An 18,486-nucleotide genomic window follows, 5' to 3' on the forward strand; every position below is an offset into this window, starting at 1 on the left:
ATTGAGCAAATCTGAAAATGATGCTGTTACAGGCACACGGTGTCCTTGTAGCATCCGGACTGTTTTAAATTTGGTCCTAAAAGTCAAATTATGGTAATTAGGTTGACCAACGCTTGATATGATATGCACATTTACTTGTTAAGTCAGGTAGCTAAATACCTCAGATTTCATTTGCATATAGTGTTATTTGCAGAGGAAAATTTAAAACTTGTCACTATATATGCTATTCGGTGTCCACCGAATGTGACATTTCCCTATGCTACATAGACACTGTGACAGTTTTACATTTTCTTTTGAAACTATGCATATATCTGAGGTATTTATAGCTACCTGACTTAACAAGTAAATGTACGTATTGTTTCAAGTTTTGGTCAGTCTAACTGCAACTATTTGACTTTTAGGAACAAATGTAAATATCCCAATGCTACATGGACACCATTTCCAGCGTTATATACTGTTTTGCTAAATAACTTAATGAAAAATTAAGTTAAATTACCTTAAATGGCGCAAAAGTTCCAATAAAATGTATGGTCTTAAACTCTTAATACAAATGTAAAGCCAACAATTAGTAAGAAATGACTACGTGGTTCCAAAACAGTTCGCACAGTATATGACTTGACGATTGACTTACGAAAAGGCATACTGTATACTTTTCATTTCGTTTAATTTATTGTTTCTACAACTTTTTCAAATACACAACAACAAAGAAAATACATAGTACATAACAACATATTTAACAATAAAAATATGAACATGAAAGTATTTTCTAAAACAAAAAAACAAATCCAGAATGAAAGCCACTATAAGCATAGCCTGAAGGTGTGGTAACCCTGGAAAACCATTACAAATTATATTGTTTAATAATACTATCTTAAAGGAGAATTAAACTCTTGGAGCATGTTAGCTTTTGTGAAAGCAGAAAAATCAAAGAATAAGATCAACAAAAGTTTGAGTAAAATAGGACTAGCAATAGAAGAGTTATGAGCATTTGAATGTCGAGATCACTAATGCTATGGAGATCCTCCAATTGGCAATGCGACCAAGATCTATGATGTCACAGATGAACAACTCTCCCCTTTTGGACACTGAAAATATACCCCAAAACATCTCTTTTTGCTCATTCTAATCGTATGAAAAACGATTCATCAATGATATAATGTTGTGAAACATCTGTACTTGTCTTCTCATAAAGAGAACACCTCACCTTGTGATAGACTCTATAAAAGTGAGAGTATAAGTGAACTAAGTACTAAAGTAATGAGGGAGTTGTACGTGCGTGACATCACAGATCTTGGTCGCATTGCCAATAGGAGGAACTACATGGCATTAGTGATCTCAATATTCAAATGCTCATAACTTTCTTATTATTCATTCAATCTTCCTCAAACTTTCAACAATATGTTTCTTTGATTTTTGTCTTTGATATGGATGAGTGCAGGTGCAGAATGGAGGGGGGGGGGAGCTGAGAAAGGAACGAGCGCTTGGTCCTACAATATATTCGGGTTTTGATTCGTGTTTTTTTTTCCGTTTCGAAAAGTATATAATATGTTGTAGTTGACAAAGACAAAGAACACATGTGGATCTGTCCATGAAGTTGGGACACAAATTTTGGAACCACGTAGTCATTTCTTACTAGAAAAAAAAAACTACTAGTCTTATCAGTTGTACCCTGCTTACCATATTTTTTAAAAGTTGTTTTGCTTAATTGGTATAATAATAATAATAATAAATAATAATATCTGGATTTATAAAGTGTTTTTGCCTGAGGATACAAAGCGCTGCCATTATTACCCCGGCTTTAGCTCGAGCTACCATCACCGGCGCCCAGTGCATGCATGGAATTACTCCTGCCGGGTACCCATTCACTTCACCTGGGTCGAGTGCAGCACAGTGTGGATAAATTTCTTGCTGAAGGAAAACACACCATAGCTGGGATTCGAACCCACGACCCTCTGTTTCAAAGGTGAGAGTCAGAACCACTAGACCACTACGCACCAACAGATTAATAAAAATCTAAATTATTGTCAAGATATCACTTGAGGAAAATGTCACCACTGTCCGTTTGAATGGAGATTAAAAATAAAGAGTGTTGAGGATTAGAGTGATATATAATTGCACCCTTCCATTAGTCAAACAAAATATAGTTTATCTTTCAGCAATAATACCGCGAGAATTTTAGATAATCACTAAATCATTTGATATGTTAATGGAATTCAATTTTTGTATGCATAGTTTGTAATAAAAAGTAAAACAAAAAATCAATTAAGATCAATACAAATATAAATTATTGTCAAGATACCACTCAAGAAAAATATCACCAGTGTTCAGTAGAACTAATATCAAAATCTAGCATCGATTATACCACTTTACTATGTTATTAACACTTTAAACATCGCATTTCAGATATTTATTGTAATTAGAGTAAAATGCCAACTTACCTGCGTAGGTCTATATATCGATGTATAAAACACAATGAGATACAGGCTACACCAGAAAAACTGTTGCACTGATCTTCCTATCGAATGTGGAAAGCAGTTCTGCAAGCCATCTGCACCCCCAACATCATCTTATATACAGTGGAGGTTCCAAGATGGGGTTTCATAAAGCCGTTCGCAAAAATCCGCCTCACGCATGCACCTCGCCCACGCACAATACGCGCGCACACACATTCACCCTCTCCAACCCACACACGCAGAACCTACTCAGTGTGGGCAAGGTGGAGACAGGCACATTCAAAATCCATATACACTATGAAAGGATTATCCATTCTCTAAAGGAATTATTCAATGTCAGCCTCCGGTGATGCATTTTTTTAATATCCCTCAGTCTGAACTAATTCAATCAAGACGATTCCTCGACCAAGCGAGTAAGCGACCTATCTCCAATTTTTGTTATTTGCCTGCGAACAATGCATACTTATCCACGTCTTTACTTCAAATAAACGAATGATCGCTTATCGATTTTTTGCGACGTTTATTCTCACTTTTTAAGAAAATTTGTGTTTTTCTGTATTTTTCTGTCAAGGTTAATGGAGGGGGAGGGGATCTATGTAAAGGCACTTCGAGGATTTTTTTTTTCCACTTAAATGTTTTTCAGAAAAAAACTGTAAGCAAAGATTGTATTCTGATTTTATTGGTAAAATAAGAAGTTGGTTTAAACAGAAACAGAAAGAAATAAATGTGCATTTAATACGAATGCCGGTGACCAAATCTTTTAAATTCAGAAAGCTTGAAGGGATACTTTAAGCTGAAAATAATATGATTTCAACAGATAAAGTAAAATCAGACAAACACTAAACATTTTACCGAAATCGGACAATGAATAACAAAGTTATGTAATTAATTTCCACATGTGCGTTAAAACAGTTCTATGCATGTCCTCATGAATATGCAATAAAGAAAGTGACAATCCTCGATTATTTATTTGTATTTCATTGTTTGAATTTATATTTATTAATTTTTTTTTCCATTAAGAATTTTTTTTTAAATGTAGTGACGACTGATTTAAGGACGTTCCACAGTTAAAATAAAATCCATGTCATTTTCACAAAACTTTGCACATAGATACTTTAGAACGTGAATATTCGAAATATGCAAAAATTAACATAGGTCCATGTGCTTGATTTTTTGCTATGGAGCTTCAAAGTTCACCCGAATGAATGTTCTAACGGATTGCGCATTCAAAAGAATTTGGCATTTTTAGACCTCGCAAGATCACTATACGATGAGTTTAAACCTCCATTACTCAGTCAAAATACATGAAAAAGTCATCAAATTTCGCAAGAGAGTTAATAAGTGTATCGTTAGATTGGAGAATCTATTTATAGTGCTATTTGTTTGCAATTTTAAGTCTAACAGCTCTGTCAGTTCTTAAAAATGGCGTAAAACATAACAAAAACCCAATATCAAAAAAGTGAAATTTCAATAACAAACTACAAAAGTACAATAAATGCTGCACTTTATTCAAAATCCATGTCATTTTCACCAAAATTTGCAAAGTTGTAGAGGAAGGTATACCTAAGAGATGCAAACATTAAAAAATAGGGCTTCATGTGCTTGTTTTCAAACTATCAGCATTTTCATTAGAGCAAATGTGCTTTTTAAAACACCAAAAATGCGCCAAATGCTTTGTATCTATGAGAAGAAAAATCAAAACCACTCTACCATTTATTCAAACTCGGGGTCATATTCGTGATTTTTGGCAGCACTGCAGAGTAAAGTATTTTAAAATTGTAGAGATGTTTTTTAAATGGTCCATGGAATAATTAAAGTTTTTTTAGCTTCATAAACTAACGCATCGGATCTGCAGTTAGAGTGCAGATGATGAGAAAAATCAGTTCATACCCACAGCTAATTAATCACGTGTTCATCCATTGTGACGTCAGCGCGCAGAGTGTAAAATATGCGCAGATCATAATGCGCACAAACATAACTGTGGAACGTCCTTAATGCATAAAATATTCATTGCTGCAACTGTAGGTGCCGTGGCCGAGTGGTCTAAGGCGCCTAACTATACATTGAAAGTCCGGGGATCGATCCCCGGCCGCGGCACCTATGCCCGTGAGCAAGGTATTTAATCGACAATGCTCTTTTATCCTGCATTCAAATAAATGAAAATGCTATATGCATTCTTGGTAACTAGGCTTAAAAAATTACTTTGCTACAAGGGAGATCATGATTTCATGATTATGACTTCATATGTAATGAAATAAGAAAGAAGAAAATGGGAACATGGCATCATCAGCCCATCATGAATATTTATCACGGTACGCACATATTAACTGCATGTTTTCACAAAATATTGCTAAATTTTAATGGTCAATAACTTCGTCATTTGTTATCCGATTTTGATGAAATTTTCAGCATTTTGCTTGGTGAATATTACTCCTTTTATTCAAATGTAATTATTTGCAGTCCTGATGAGTACCCCTTTGATTTAAAATTTGACACAAAAGAAAAATTAGATCGCTTTTCTTATAAAACATACTTTCTCCTTTCATCTGAGTATAGATTAAACTTTAAAAATGAATGAACATTAGATTAACCAGAACTAAATAGAGAATGTAAGCAGTGAATAGCTTCAAACTTTAATTTACAAAATCAATTAAAGGATTTTCATTTTTTACGAAATTCATTTTCTGTTTTACTGATTTTTTTTCTCGGAAATATGGCTTTTATGATTTCAAGATATCATTAAATGCCGGAGATGATTTGAATGGAATGACAAGTGATTGTTGAAAGTTGAAATACCAACTATACCCGACGGTTTAAATGTAGGCCTAAATTACTTTAACTGGAAGCACTGGCGGATCCAGGGGGCACATCCGGCTCCTGTCCCTCCCCCACTCTTTAAAAGCGATAATCAAAATTTAAAATATAAATGTGCCATTTTTACCGAAGTGTGCCTTTTCTCCTTTGAAAGCGAGGACCTTTTTTTTGCTTGTCAAATTTTAATCGGAAAAATGAGCCCCCCCCCCTCTCTCTTTTTGAAAATCCGCCCCTGACTGGGAAGCAAAAGAAAACAAACTGCTTAAGTTATCACAGAATGAGTGAAACAGAAAAAAACAACTTCTTTCCCTGGAAGGGAACTGGGTATCATCATTCAATAGCGTTTTATATGATAACAAAAATACCAAGAAATTGAATTAAGACGCGCGTAACATATTCAAATGTTCCCTCTTTTTCCCCCGGTATGTTGTAAGAAGGTCGATATTCCCGTCATAATATTGATTAGAAAGAATATGAGAGACTGGTAAAAATATCATTTTTGTGTTATCAGCCAAAAAAGAGAGGAAAATATATTTTTGAAGCATAAAAAAATAGGTTATGTTTCAATGGCACGGATGCTCAAACTTTAAAAATCAATACTGATGGCAAAGAAATAAAATGTTTCTATGGTGAAAAGTATAAAAATTGAATATTGACTCAATTTCTGTATCATATGCTTTCTCCAAAAAAAACTAACCCATACATTTGAACTTTGATTATTTTTTTGCCATGCTGATCGAACTTAAAGAACTTGATTTAAACCCGTTTTTACTAGTTCTTATTTCTCCCTCAGACTGCGTTTGTGTTAAAAAAAACGAGCACATATGCGAATTAACGATTCTGCAGAATAAAAAAATCTAAAACCTTGAAAATAAAGGTTAAAATACCGATTACTTATTTGGAATAATTTCGAAATAATTATTGATCTTGACGATTCCTGAACTCGTTTTGTTTTGAGAGTTAAACTATAAAGTTGAATTCGATATGTTAAGCATTTATTCCAGCCAAATATAGAAGAAAAAAAGAAATAGGTAAAAGGAAGGACGGACAATTTGATTTGATTTGATTTATTCATATACAGATATAAAAAGAGCAGTTTAAGGAAACTTATGGTAGCCTATAACGATGCCATGAGAATGCTTATTCAGTTACCTAGGCACTCTAGTGCTAGTAGAATGTTCGCTGACGCTCATGTACCTTCATGTCAAGCCGTTCTTAGAAACCTAACTTTTAAGTTTATTGAGAGAATTGACATTTCTGAAAATGCTATTGTAAATATATTGGTTAACCCCTTACAGAGCTGTACGAGGTACACCTCGGAACTGTGGAAGCGTTGGTATGACAATTTGTTAGCAGAGTCATAAGTAATTAGTGGTCTACTAATATTAGTCTGTATCTTTGTCTTTTTCGAGACAAGTTACTCATTTTGCCATATGTAAATATTTCCATTGTACTGTTGTACTATTCACTTACTGCTTAACCACTTGTTTTAGGTATTCATTGTTTGTTCCTAGTTATTAGTGTGATTTGTTTTACTCCTTTTTGACTGTTTATACTTTATTTGTTCTTTGTTTATTCCAGTATTATCTTTGTATGTTTGTCTTGATGTATATTACATGTATGTTATTTGTTGATATGGACCTCTGCATATGCAGCTGTGTCTGGATTAAAGCCTTGAATTGAATTGAATACATAATAATATACATCATTTTCAACATTACATAATATTCATATTAGTATAATCATTCATATTATATATATACATGATTGGAGCATCATAAGCTCTATGAGCTTGAGAACGATGTTCCAAGAAAAAAATACATACACATGATACATAAATTATACATTTGCTAAGAGAATACATTCAATGATGCGAACATCAAATAAGAGGTAAAAAAAGAACAAGAGAGATAGAGTATAGGGGTGAAAAACAGAGTGGGAAAGAGAGAACTGAATCTATTATTTTATTATCAAAACATCTTTCAACAGGATAAAACATTAATCAGCTCGCAGGCTGTTTCACATAATGGTCCTGCATAAAGAAAATATACACATATTAACAGGAAAGATTGCAAATAATTAGAAATACATGTTATTATATACAGCAAAACTACAATACAAATAATGCTAAAAATGAAACATCAGAAAGAAAAGAACAAATAGCAAGATTTATCTCTTAGTAAGATAAAGAAGTGAAGGAAAAGAGAAGAGGTTTCATACATCGATATCAAGACAGGATTGGGTCTCAATTTAAAGAATTGTAACAATTTTTATACTCATAGGAAATCATAATAATCGATAATAAGTAGACGTGTATTATTTGGTAATCATGCTAATAATAGTAATACTATAGATATTTATATGGACCAAAATAGAACAGTTAAATAATTGTTATAGATTTAAGCGAAATTTCTTGTAATGATGTTTGAAATTTTCAACAGAAATGGCATTCTGGATATCTTCCGGGAGTTTGTTCCAAGTTACTGCTCCGGCATATTTAAAGGATTGTTTATAAATAGGGATATGTTAGGTTTGGGTAATACTAAATTTAGTGAATTTGCATTCCTAGTGTTCATGCCATGGCGATCGAAGTACATTTCAATTTCATTTGATAAGCGGGGAGGGGCAACGCCCGTTATACACTTGTACATGAGAATTGCCAGAAAATAATCTCGACGTTGGTCAATAGTTTGCCAGGAGAGTTGATTTATCAATGTATTCCCGCTCGCAATTTGATAGTCAGAAATTCCAGATACATATCTGGCAGCTCTTTTTTGCAATCTATTTAGGGGCAATTTGTAGGCTGCTGGACAGTTGCCCCAAACAGAGATTGCATAGTCTATACAGGGCTGAATTGTGCATTTATATAGGATATTTAGTACATGTGAACTCAACTTACTCAACTTGCCTAAAGAGTAGATCTTATAGGCAATCGATTTACATAATTCTTTTAAATATACATTCCACTTCAGGTTTTCATCTATCACAATGCCTAAATACCTTATAGACTTTACCTGTTCAATCAGATCATTATTAATGAATATATTAAATGTATCGGATGATCTTAATTTAATTAGTATTGTTTTGGTTTTGCTTGTATTAATGCGTAATCGGTTTCGGTTATACCAGTCATTTAAGGCGTGTACATCTTTCTGTAATTTCTTTGTTACATCTTCCAATTTACTGTCAGAGGCAAATACTACTACATCATCAGCAAATATGCTGCAAGTACCTTCAGTAATACATTCAGATATATCATTAATAAAAATTAAGAACAGGATGGGGGCCAGAACACTGCCCTGCGGTACTCCAATAGAAAGCTTTTTAATATTAGATAATTTTCCTTTGGAAAATACAGCTTGCTTTCTATCATTTAAATAGTTTTTTAACCAAGTGAGCATATTATTGATAATTGAAAAGTAAGAGAGAAACATGAAAAGAGTACTAACAATGTATAAAATACAAGACATCATATTTTGATAACAAAGACTCGTTGGTGAGGTATTTTGTTTGTATAATAATCATAAATAGCAAAAAAAAAAAATTACATATGTGTGGTGGTATATTATGTAACCATACAATGGTAATACAACATATATGACATTATTATCAGCCTTGTGTTTCATATTTTGAACATGTTGAAAGAAGGAAATTTTTAACTTGCCTCTTAAAGGATTTTTTTTTGTTTGGCACGAACGAATATAAATAGAAAGTGAATTCCGAATGTCAGGGCCAGTATGTTGAATAGATCTATGGGCAAGAGCTGTTCTTGGTTTTTCTAAATGAACATTTGTAGAGGTACGGGTTGGGTAATTATGAATAGATGTATTGAAACAGAACATCTTTAAAAGGTTGTCTGGAAGTTCGCGGATTTGGAATCTGTACATGAAAAGAGCAATTTGAAGGTAATGAATGTCATGTATGGTTATGGTTCTCAGCTTATGGAACAAAGGATTTGAATGAGCTCGATAGTCTGAGTTTGTACAAATACGAACAGTTTTTTTCTGAAGAAGAAATAAAGAATTGATTTTTGTTTTTTGACAAGCCCATACAACATTACAATATGAAATATAACTGAGGCAGTATGATAGAATTATATATAGTTCGTTTAAAGTAAAAAATAAATTTAAAGTTCGTTATCATGTAATAAAAAAATAAACACATTGACATTTAAATGCATGCCTATAGGGGTGTTAATAAATGATAAAAACATGATTCGAGATTTTTATCTAAGAAATAGACCTCTATTTCCTGCAAACATGGCGAATAGCACGCCTATTTATAATAAATCTCCTTCGATTGTTGATTAATAACACATTTATTTCCTTTCTAATTTTCAACTAAATTGCATGGTATAAAGCGAATTATGATACAGAATAATGAAATAAAAATGTAAGCAAAGCTTATTAATGAAGGTTCCCTTCAGTAAACTTTAAGATACATATTAATGCATAATTAAGATTTAAATATACAATTCATCATATCTTTGTTTATGTAAAATTAATTATAAAAGTCTTTAAGATATATTGGTCATTCGTTTTGCAATATTCTCCACATTCTTCCAAATAAAAGACATTTCACAAACAAGGCTGGCTGGATAATAACAAGATATGACAAGAAAAAATGAAAGGTACTCACGAAACAAAACTTTACAAGAATTAATAAAACGTCACAAGATGAAGGCACGAGCAAAATATAATCCAAGAACAAGACGGTTTATTTCCAATTCGTCTAATGCCCATTCGTCAAATTGCCAACTCGTCTACTACAGTGGCGTAACAGGCGGGGGGGCAGGGGGGGCAAGTTGCCCCCCCTGGCGGATTTCACCGGGAAAATTAAAAAAAAATGGGAAAAAAAAGAAAAAGGGAGGGGGAAGAAAGGGAAGGGGAAGGAAAAGGGAAAAGGAAAGGAGGAAAGGGAAAATCAAAAGAAAACGAAGAACTTATTATTATTTTCAGTGGAAAAGGAAGGAAAGCGGGAAAAGGAACGAAAGTAGAACATTTGAGAAAGAACAAATCATTCCGAAATAGGCCTAAGTAAAGCAATAGCATGATGGGAAATAAATTTAAAGATGACAAAGTGGCAAATAATAGCGGGAAATGAAGGTAGAATTAGTCAAAAGCTAAATTGGAAAACAAAGAAGAACAAGGAAAAAAAAACCACTTAATAACACGACCGGGCTGCCGAGGATTGAAAATAAAGAGCGGGAAGAAAGATGGACTGCATGCATACAACATTTTGCTATAAGCTTGCTAAATTTTTTTTCAAAAAAGCTTTGCCCCAGACCCCACGCAGTAGGGGCTCCTCATTTATAGGCCTAACATTCAATGGCTCTATATAACGCCCCCTTGTAGGAACCCTTCCTGCATTAAGCTTTTCGTTCAATCACTGGCGTACAGGCGTGGGGGTCTTGGTTCCACACCCAAGGGGAAATAAAAGAAATATAGGAGACAAATTAATGAAACGAATGGAAACAATGAAATGTGTTATTTGCTGAATATATAATGGAAAAATCTATCACATAATTAGAATTTAATTTCAATAGGCAATTTTTTTTCCAGCTCGCTTTGCTCGCTGGCGACTCTTTACAAATTTTTCCACATCGCTATGTTTTGCCCCCTCATAACATTTGGTTCATTACGCAACTGGGTTGAATGAATGTGTTGTGTAAAAGCTATATCCTGTATATACCCGCGATATAGCGGCAATCTGCGGGGTTTAAATGGCTTTGATATCAAGAAGTTCCGGGGGCTCCGTCCAGGACCCCAACCACATAGCACTGCCGTATGTGAGTATGGAAGGGTTGGGCCATGACCCCTAAAAGATCTGCAACAAAAAAAGAGGAAAGAAAAGCGCAGAAAAAGTGTAGGACTATGATTTTATTTACTGAATATAATGTCAAAAAATATAGCAAAGTTAGATTCTCATGAAAAGGTGATTTTTTTCTCGCTCGCTTCGCTCGCTCGGAATTTATATCAAGCAGCTTTTTAGTACATGCGCCATACTGCGCCCCTGTTTTTGTTTTTTTTACTCTTCACGCTACTGCCGCAAAAATTCCTGTTCACAGTGGCGTACAGACCACGAAAAAAGGAATGGAAAGAGAAAAGATTGGAATATATTTTCAGGATATCATGTCATAATCTATCACAAAATTGATTTTTTTGTATCTAAAAATGTCAAAATTTTTGCTCGCTCGCTTCGCTCGCTCGCAACATTTTTTAAAAGATACATTCTGCCCGATACGCAATATCTGGCCCTCTCAAAATTGTCGCCTCATTACACCATTACGCCTGTTCATACCATTATGACCCACTCACACTAGTACGAGGTTACGGTATGCTAGGCCTATATGACCGGGAAATTTTTGGCTCTTGCCCCCCCTGGCCACCGACCCCTGTTACGCCGCTGGTCTACTACCATTTGGTCTATCACCAGTTCGTCTACTCACCACATGGTCTACGTTCATTTAATCTAATGCATTCCGTCCCATAACCAGTTGGTCCAATAGCCATTTAGTCCATATACCATTTGGTCTAATTAAACTAAAGTATTTATTGTGCAAAATGAATGAAAAAAAATGGATATTAGACCAGCTGGTGATTAGACGAAATAGTAATAGACGAAATGGTGATTAGAAGAAATGATGATTGGACCATATGGTTGTTAGACGTAATGTTGATGGACGGAATGGCATTAGACTAAATGAAGGTAGACCATGTGGTCAGTGGACGAGTTGGGAGTGGACGAATTGGCAATTTACCAAGAAGACAAGAAGGAATAAGACAATTTAAGCTGCTGAAGAAAAATACAAGAACGGACAAAACAAAACAAGCAAAAAAGAACAACAATAAAAAAGAATTGCTGCACAAGGTAGATGTAACTAAACAAAATCTATAGAAAGTAAAGAAAAATATCCTTACTTGAAATGATGTCGATTGTCGCCACACAAATTAAAACCGAGAAAAGATTTGATTCATACAGTGTCATAAGAAAATTTTTTTTCGCCCTTCCATCATTACCGGAATTTTGACTATTCGGTAGCTACTAACTCGAAATGCACCTAATCAATCAAACGCATGCACTTTCTTTCATTCCTCGGAAGTTAATACATTCATTACTGTAACGTCAGAATATGGCTCTAATGAAATGATGAAAAGATGAAAATCCGTATTTTATTGTTCGAAATACACATGAAATGAAATACTCCGAAAATTTGCTTTGCCCAATTGATAGTGGGCCCGGCAGCCGCTGTGCAGCGCCAGCATATCGAAAACTTGTATGCAGTGTACCGGACATGTAAAAACATAGCAGACGACGTTTGCAGACCTCGCGATCATCGTATGACTAGTGGTGCGGAATGTTCCATTGCGGCTTTATGGGGGAAATAGCATTACAGAGGGATAAAATGTATACACAGATAATGTTTCAGTGTTGATTCGCAATATTTTGAGTCAATTTTCATGAATTATCGTTCTTTGAACATTAAAACATCATTATACAATGAAAGAAATAAGCAAAACTTAATTTTCAGACTTAGCTATGCAGTGGTAAGCTAGGATGCACCCCTCGTATACATAATGGACCCGTCACGAGTGTAGGTTTGCTCTTCGGACATCACTATCACAAAGAAAATCTCCTCTGATTTGATGATAAAAGTGCCCTATTTCCTTATTAACCAATCTCCATGGTTCTTTCATGAGTATTTGCCTTACAATGTGCCCTTTATTGTAATCTGGGCGGAAATTCATGATACCACCACCCACCGATGTGACGACGGAAATAATCCACCCGGGTACTATAAAAATGTCCCCCAAACCCATTATCCCAATACATATTCCTGACTATGGATGGTTTCTAGTGATTTTAATGTAATAAAGTGCCATATTTCCCACCAGTTGAATGTAAAAAAAATTATGGTCATCTGATAGAAGAAGTTGTTACCATTCATTTCAGGGGGGCGGAAATTCTATCTGAATCAACGCTTGTCCTTGCTACACATTTGTTTGTGAAAAAAGGGTATAATGCAAGGGAATTCTGCGTGTTATAAGGGTGCGCGCGTGCAGCGAGGACCTTCTGTCCGCTAGTTTTCCATATGTAGCTATACGAAGGTCTATATCCCTTAAAATTATTTAAAGGGGAATCCAACCCCCCAAAAATCTTGTTTTTATAAGGAAAAGAAAAATCAGACAAGTTAATAGGTGAAAGTTTGAACAATATTGGACAAACAACAAGAAAGTTATGAATTTCTAAAAGTTGTAAAAAGTGGTAATCACTATACCCATGGATACTTCAAATTGGCCGCATATGGGATGTCATAGTGATGTAAGGCAAGGACTACTCTTCCATGTACTCCAATACATATTATGGCTAAAATGTCATTTTCCCCCAGTTTTATTTCAAATCATATTTTTCTTTCATGAGGACATAAAGCAATATACTACCTGGGTTATATTTAGATTACTGCCCCAGGGGAATGGGTACTTAGGAGAAAACCACAAATCCCTGATAATAAAGTACATGGCCTATGGGAAAGTTGTCCTTGCCCCTTGTCATAATTTACTTACCCAGTTGCCAATTTGAAATCTATATAGTATTAGTGATCTCAATTTTAAAGCAGCTATAACTTTCTTATTGCTTGTCCAATTTCTTTCAAACTTTCACCATTCTGTTTAATTTGTTTTCTTCTTCCCAACACAACATTTTATGGCCAAGGCTGGATTCCCCTTTAACGCCAAACAGGGTAGCAGCAACTCCCATCTTTTAACGTCTTTTGGTCTGACGCGGCTGGGGTTTGAACCCCCGACCTCCCGGTTGTGAGACGGACGCTCTACCAACTGAGCCAACACACCGCTGCAGTGGGGGAAGGGGGGGTGTCTGAAAACGACTCCGTTTTTATTTGCGCTCTTTTGATTGTTAATATTCAAATCAGGGACGGAATCCAGTTTTTTTTTTTCTAGGGGGCACTTTTGTACAGGAAACAAAAGTGACAAAAAAAAGGGGTTTCACTACCAAATAGAGGTCATTTTGGTCACATATTCCCCTAGAAAATGTTTAGGGTGCCTCTAAAAAAAAGGGGGTGATACGGGCCTGATGTGCCCTATATACCTGGATCCGCGACTTCAGACTATTTGTAAAACTGTCCAAACAACACAACACTGCTAAAAATAATGATATTTAAACAATGCTGTTTACTATGAATCGCACAGTAGTTGTTTAATCAGTTTAAACAAGTGTTTAAAATCGCCAACAACCATGCTTAAATTATTGATAATTATATATTTGAATTTAAACTTTGTTTAAAATGTTTAAAATACTACTATGCGATTCACATAGGAAACAGCGTTGTTAAAATTATTTTTAACATTGATTGTATGATTGCTTTGATTGATATCATAATAACCAACATTTATTTTTTTATTTATGTTTACATAATAAAAAACGTTGTTAAAAATTTTACGCTGTTTACTTTATAAAACTTACAATAGTTGTCCGTTTAGGCAACCCGATATATTGAGAGATATTAAAACTTGAACTCGTGTTCTTTAAGATTTTAAACACTTGTTTAAACCGTTACATCGTTGAATAAATTTAAAATGGCGTTTTACTGTCTACCAAAACTATGACGTCATTATTTATGTTTATATAGTCAAGAGAAGTAATAAAACATTGGTATAACAATATTTAATTATTTTGCAGGATTTTTTTAAGGGGGGGGGGGGCAATTTTATCAAAGTACAAAAACACATAAACATTATAATGCGGTCAAAATAGGGAAAAAAACTCATGTAAATGATTAGTACAGTTATAGGCCTAACCATAAATGTAGAAAGCTATCTAGAGACTCGGTTATTACAAGCAAAATACATGAGTAAAATTTGATAAAAACACGAGAAGGGCATGCGTGGAGTTGGAATAGTCGCAGATATTATTGCCTACAGTCTAGTGTAATGGTGATTAGCCATAAAAACATACCTTCTAATAATAGTACTTGAGCCGCGGAAGATGACTTAGTTTCCAAAACCGTAAAAAACGTAAAATAATCATCTGATTGTGAATTTTTGCATAGTAAGCCCTCACCCCCACTTTTGGCTCAGCCTCCCACTTTCAAAACCGTTCCGCAGCCCCTACATATATGTAAATTATATTGATTGTCGATCCCTCGCGCGCTGCAGTATTGGCCTGTTTTTTTTTTTCAATATACGATACTGAAGAGTCATAGCGAGCGAGAAAAAAAAGCATTTCAGAAAGAAAGGTGATGTGACGTCATGATCAAAATACACTATAAAATGCCGAAGACAGTACAGGCGATATATCAATTATCTGGCAAATTATGACTCTCTTCTAGGCCCTAGAATTTTCATTTTTATTCATACTTCGAATGTAAACAGTACACCATACACCTGTCCTTTCCCCACCGTACCCGCGCGGCGGGCCTCTCAAATCGTAATTGCGCATGCCCAGTTCAATTTGTTGACATTTTCCATGGCATCAAAGTGATAGACGATTTGCGTGTCTGCTTTCGACACTTCATCAAACTTCAAACTCAAAGATCGTTTTACTCTTATGTCGAGGTGCAGAATTTTGAATGATAACAGTTGAATCAACGGATTTATCTGAAATTATGTCATATCATGAACTGCGTTGTTTGTTCCAAAGAATCAGCTCATAAATGTCCGGCCGTTTGCGCATACGAGAGACTTTTGTTGACTCGGTTACAGTACTGTAGCGGCTGAACGTACGTTTCTCCCCCCGCCCGGCCCCGGGACCGTTGGCGTTGAGGAGTCGTCCGGTGGAGCATTGCCAACATGTCGCTCCGAACGCGAATGAACGGTTTCACAGCCTGGGTTAATCTCAGGCTCAATAAGTATGACATGCTGCTGAAAAATGTCCTCATGGATCTGTTAGGTGGAACAAATATGAAGATGCTTTTACAAAGTGAGTTATCGTTAGCATGTCTGAATTATTTATATTAACATGATTAGAGTCTAAAAGTAAATCTAGTAGGCCCCCCTAAGTAATAATATTAAAATATGTTTTAAATTTAGGCCTAAACTTTTTTATTTTTGAAGCCTTCTGTTCCGTTCGGAAAGCGTAAATCATAAAGAAAGAGGACTTCAATTTTTCATGTTCGGAATCATGAATGAAAAGTCTGTATGTGAACTGGCCTGAGTCAGATCTGATTTGGAAGAGAGAGATATCAGAATCAGATACACTGTCACTGGACTGGGAGTGTGGAGGGACGAGTTCTTCTTCTTCTTCTTCTGGAAACAGTATAGTCCACCGTCTGGTGTATTGTCGTACTGAGTTAGGCATGTAAATTGGATTGACATAAATCTAGATGCCAATGGCCCAGTCCCCAGCCATAATCTCATCAACCCAGGATTATACTGTGTTTTCCAATGAAAATTGACCCTCACAATTTTTTCAATTTGAAACATTTAAACACATTCAAAACTAGTAATATAGATCTAGATCTAGGCCTATCTCACTTCCTTTTATAAAATAGGGCAATATATAAATGTGTATTATAAAAATTATTTATTGTGTATACGTATGTTTTTTTTTTTACTACAGGTATGACTGGAATCGATAACAAGAAACTTCAGAGCTTTGATGGTCTCACACATCAACAGAAAGCTACAAGAATGGAATGGATTGTCAAAGAACTCAAAGAAAAGTATGTAAGCAAAGAAAACAGCAAAAAAAAACAAAAAAAAAACAGATATAGGCCTAGGCTGTGATATTATGGAAGTTTGTTCTACAGTGGCATTACCTGGAATGAAAAATGATCTACGGTCAGAATTTAGTACATGTATGTAGAATTGTAGATTTCCTTCCTCTGTTCTCCGGAGATCGACGGCAAGCCGCAGAGTAATGAATAATCCAGGTCCTTTCTAGATGGTGCTGTCGACATAGGTGAATTTTGATATACTGTAGGCTAGGTTTCACTGCATGCCATACCATTGCAATGTAACATTTAAACAGGGTAGGAATTAATTTTTTTTTTTTAGGGGCTACTTTTTTTTTTACATTGGGGCTACCACTGAATATCTTGGGGCTATTTTCTAATTCATGGGGCTACTTTTTTTTAATCGCATATCAGCAATTACCTTTTGACATTCCGAGACGCAATGTGATGCCTAAAAGCTCAGAACATTTTTAACTGTAATTACTGTAGGCTACAGGCCTTACAACAAACAACAGTGATCCCACCAGAGCAGTGGCGTACCTAGGATTTTTCACAGGGGGGGGGCAAATTCGTTCGCCCAAAAATGTGACAAGCAAAAAAAAAAAAAAAAATGTGACAAGCAAAAAAAAAAAAAAAGTCTAAGACTTGTTTATTTATTTTTTGCTTGTCACATTTTTGGGCGGACGAATTTGGCCCCCCCCCCTGTGAAAAATCCTAGGTACGCCACTGCTCTGGTGGGATCACTGTTGTTTATTGTAAGGCCTGTAGCAGTGTAGCCTACAGTAATTACAGTTAAAAATGTTCTGAGCTTTTAGAAGCTAATATAAAAAGCGGCGCCACAAATATAAGATTTCGTACCAGAAAAAAATTGACAAGCAAAAAAAAAAAAAAAAAAGTGCATGGGTTGTGACTCGTCAGGGACTGCCCCCCCCCCCCCCCCCCCGTAGGCGTAGGTACGCTAGTGCAACAGAGCTTCAGCTTCACACACTTTAAAAGCCCCAAGACTTTATTGTTGATTGTCTCTGTACAGTACTGTTTCTTTTTTGGCTTATCCTTCTCAACAGTATCTCGATTTGGAGAGGTTTCTGGCGCTGGCTCTGGCCGTTTGGCAGAGCCAGGTTGAACTAGAATTAGAAACTTATCCATCGCGCACTCCGATTCGACGATGTCGATAATCAGCGCTGTCACAATCACCAGCTGATCGCATACAATTCTGTGCATGCATGCCTAATACACATAATATACCGTACGATGCACGTGGTCTCGTTACCAGCTGTGCAGTCTAATCGTGCACGTGTATATGTACGTACATAAGCCATGCGGCAAGTGCGTCAATAATTCTAAAAAACCCGTGCTAAAGACTATGCGTACTCCGCATCCAATATTGCATTGCGCATTTATTTTACAATCGCGAAGCTTCCGGTGTTACGGAAGGTTCGGATATTGCATCGACCGTTCAACTTAAAGCTAGCAAGGGCGATATAAAAGATGCGCTTGCTCCGCCGCTGGAGAACGTATTTTATGTGAAGT

The 18,486-nt window shown here is 35.5% G+C and overlaps 1 protein-coding gene across 7 annotated transcripts in view; it reads left to right on the forward strand.

Annotated features, from left to right (window-relative positions):
- The first annotated feature begins 15,736 nt into the window (after positions 1–15,736).
- LOC129267777 (uncharacterized) overlaps positions 15,737–18,486 on the forward strand; it is a 59,808-nt gene continuing 57,058 nt past the window's right edge. For all 7 annotated transcript variants that reach the window (XM_064104628.1, XM_064104630.1, XM_064104634.1 and 4 more), the window contains exons 1-2: positions 15,737–16,202; positions 16,842–16,944. In XM_064104628.1, coding sequence (XP_063960698.1) covers positions 16,073–16,202; positions 16,842–16,944 — 233 coding nt within the window. In that variant the 5' untranslated portion in view covers positions 15,737–16,072. The remainder of the gene's footprint in view (positions 16,203–16,841; positions 16,945–18,486) is intronic.

Source organism: Lytechinus pictus, chromosome 9, assembly GCF_037042905.1.
Source record: "Lytechinus pictus isolate F3 Inbred chromosome 9, Lp3.0, whole genome shotgun sequence".
Classification (NCBI taxonomy): domain Eukaryota; kingdom Metazoa; phylum Echinodermata; class Echinoidea; order Temnopleuroida; family Toxopneustidae; genus Lytechinus; species Lytechinus pictus.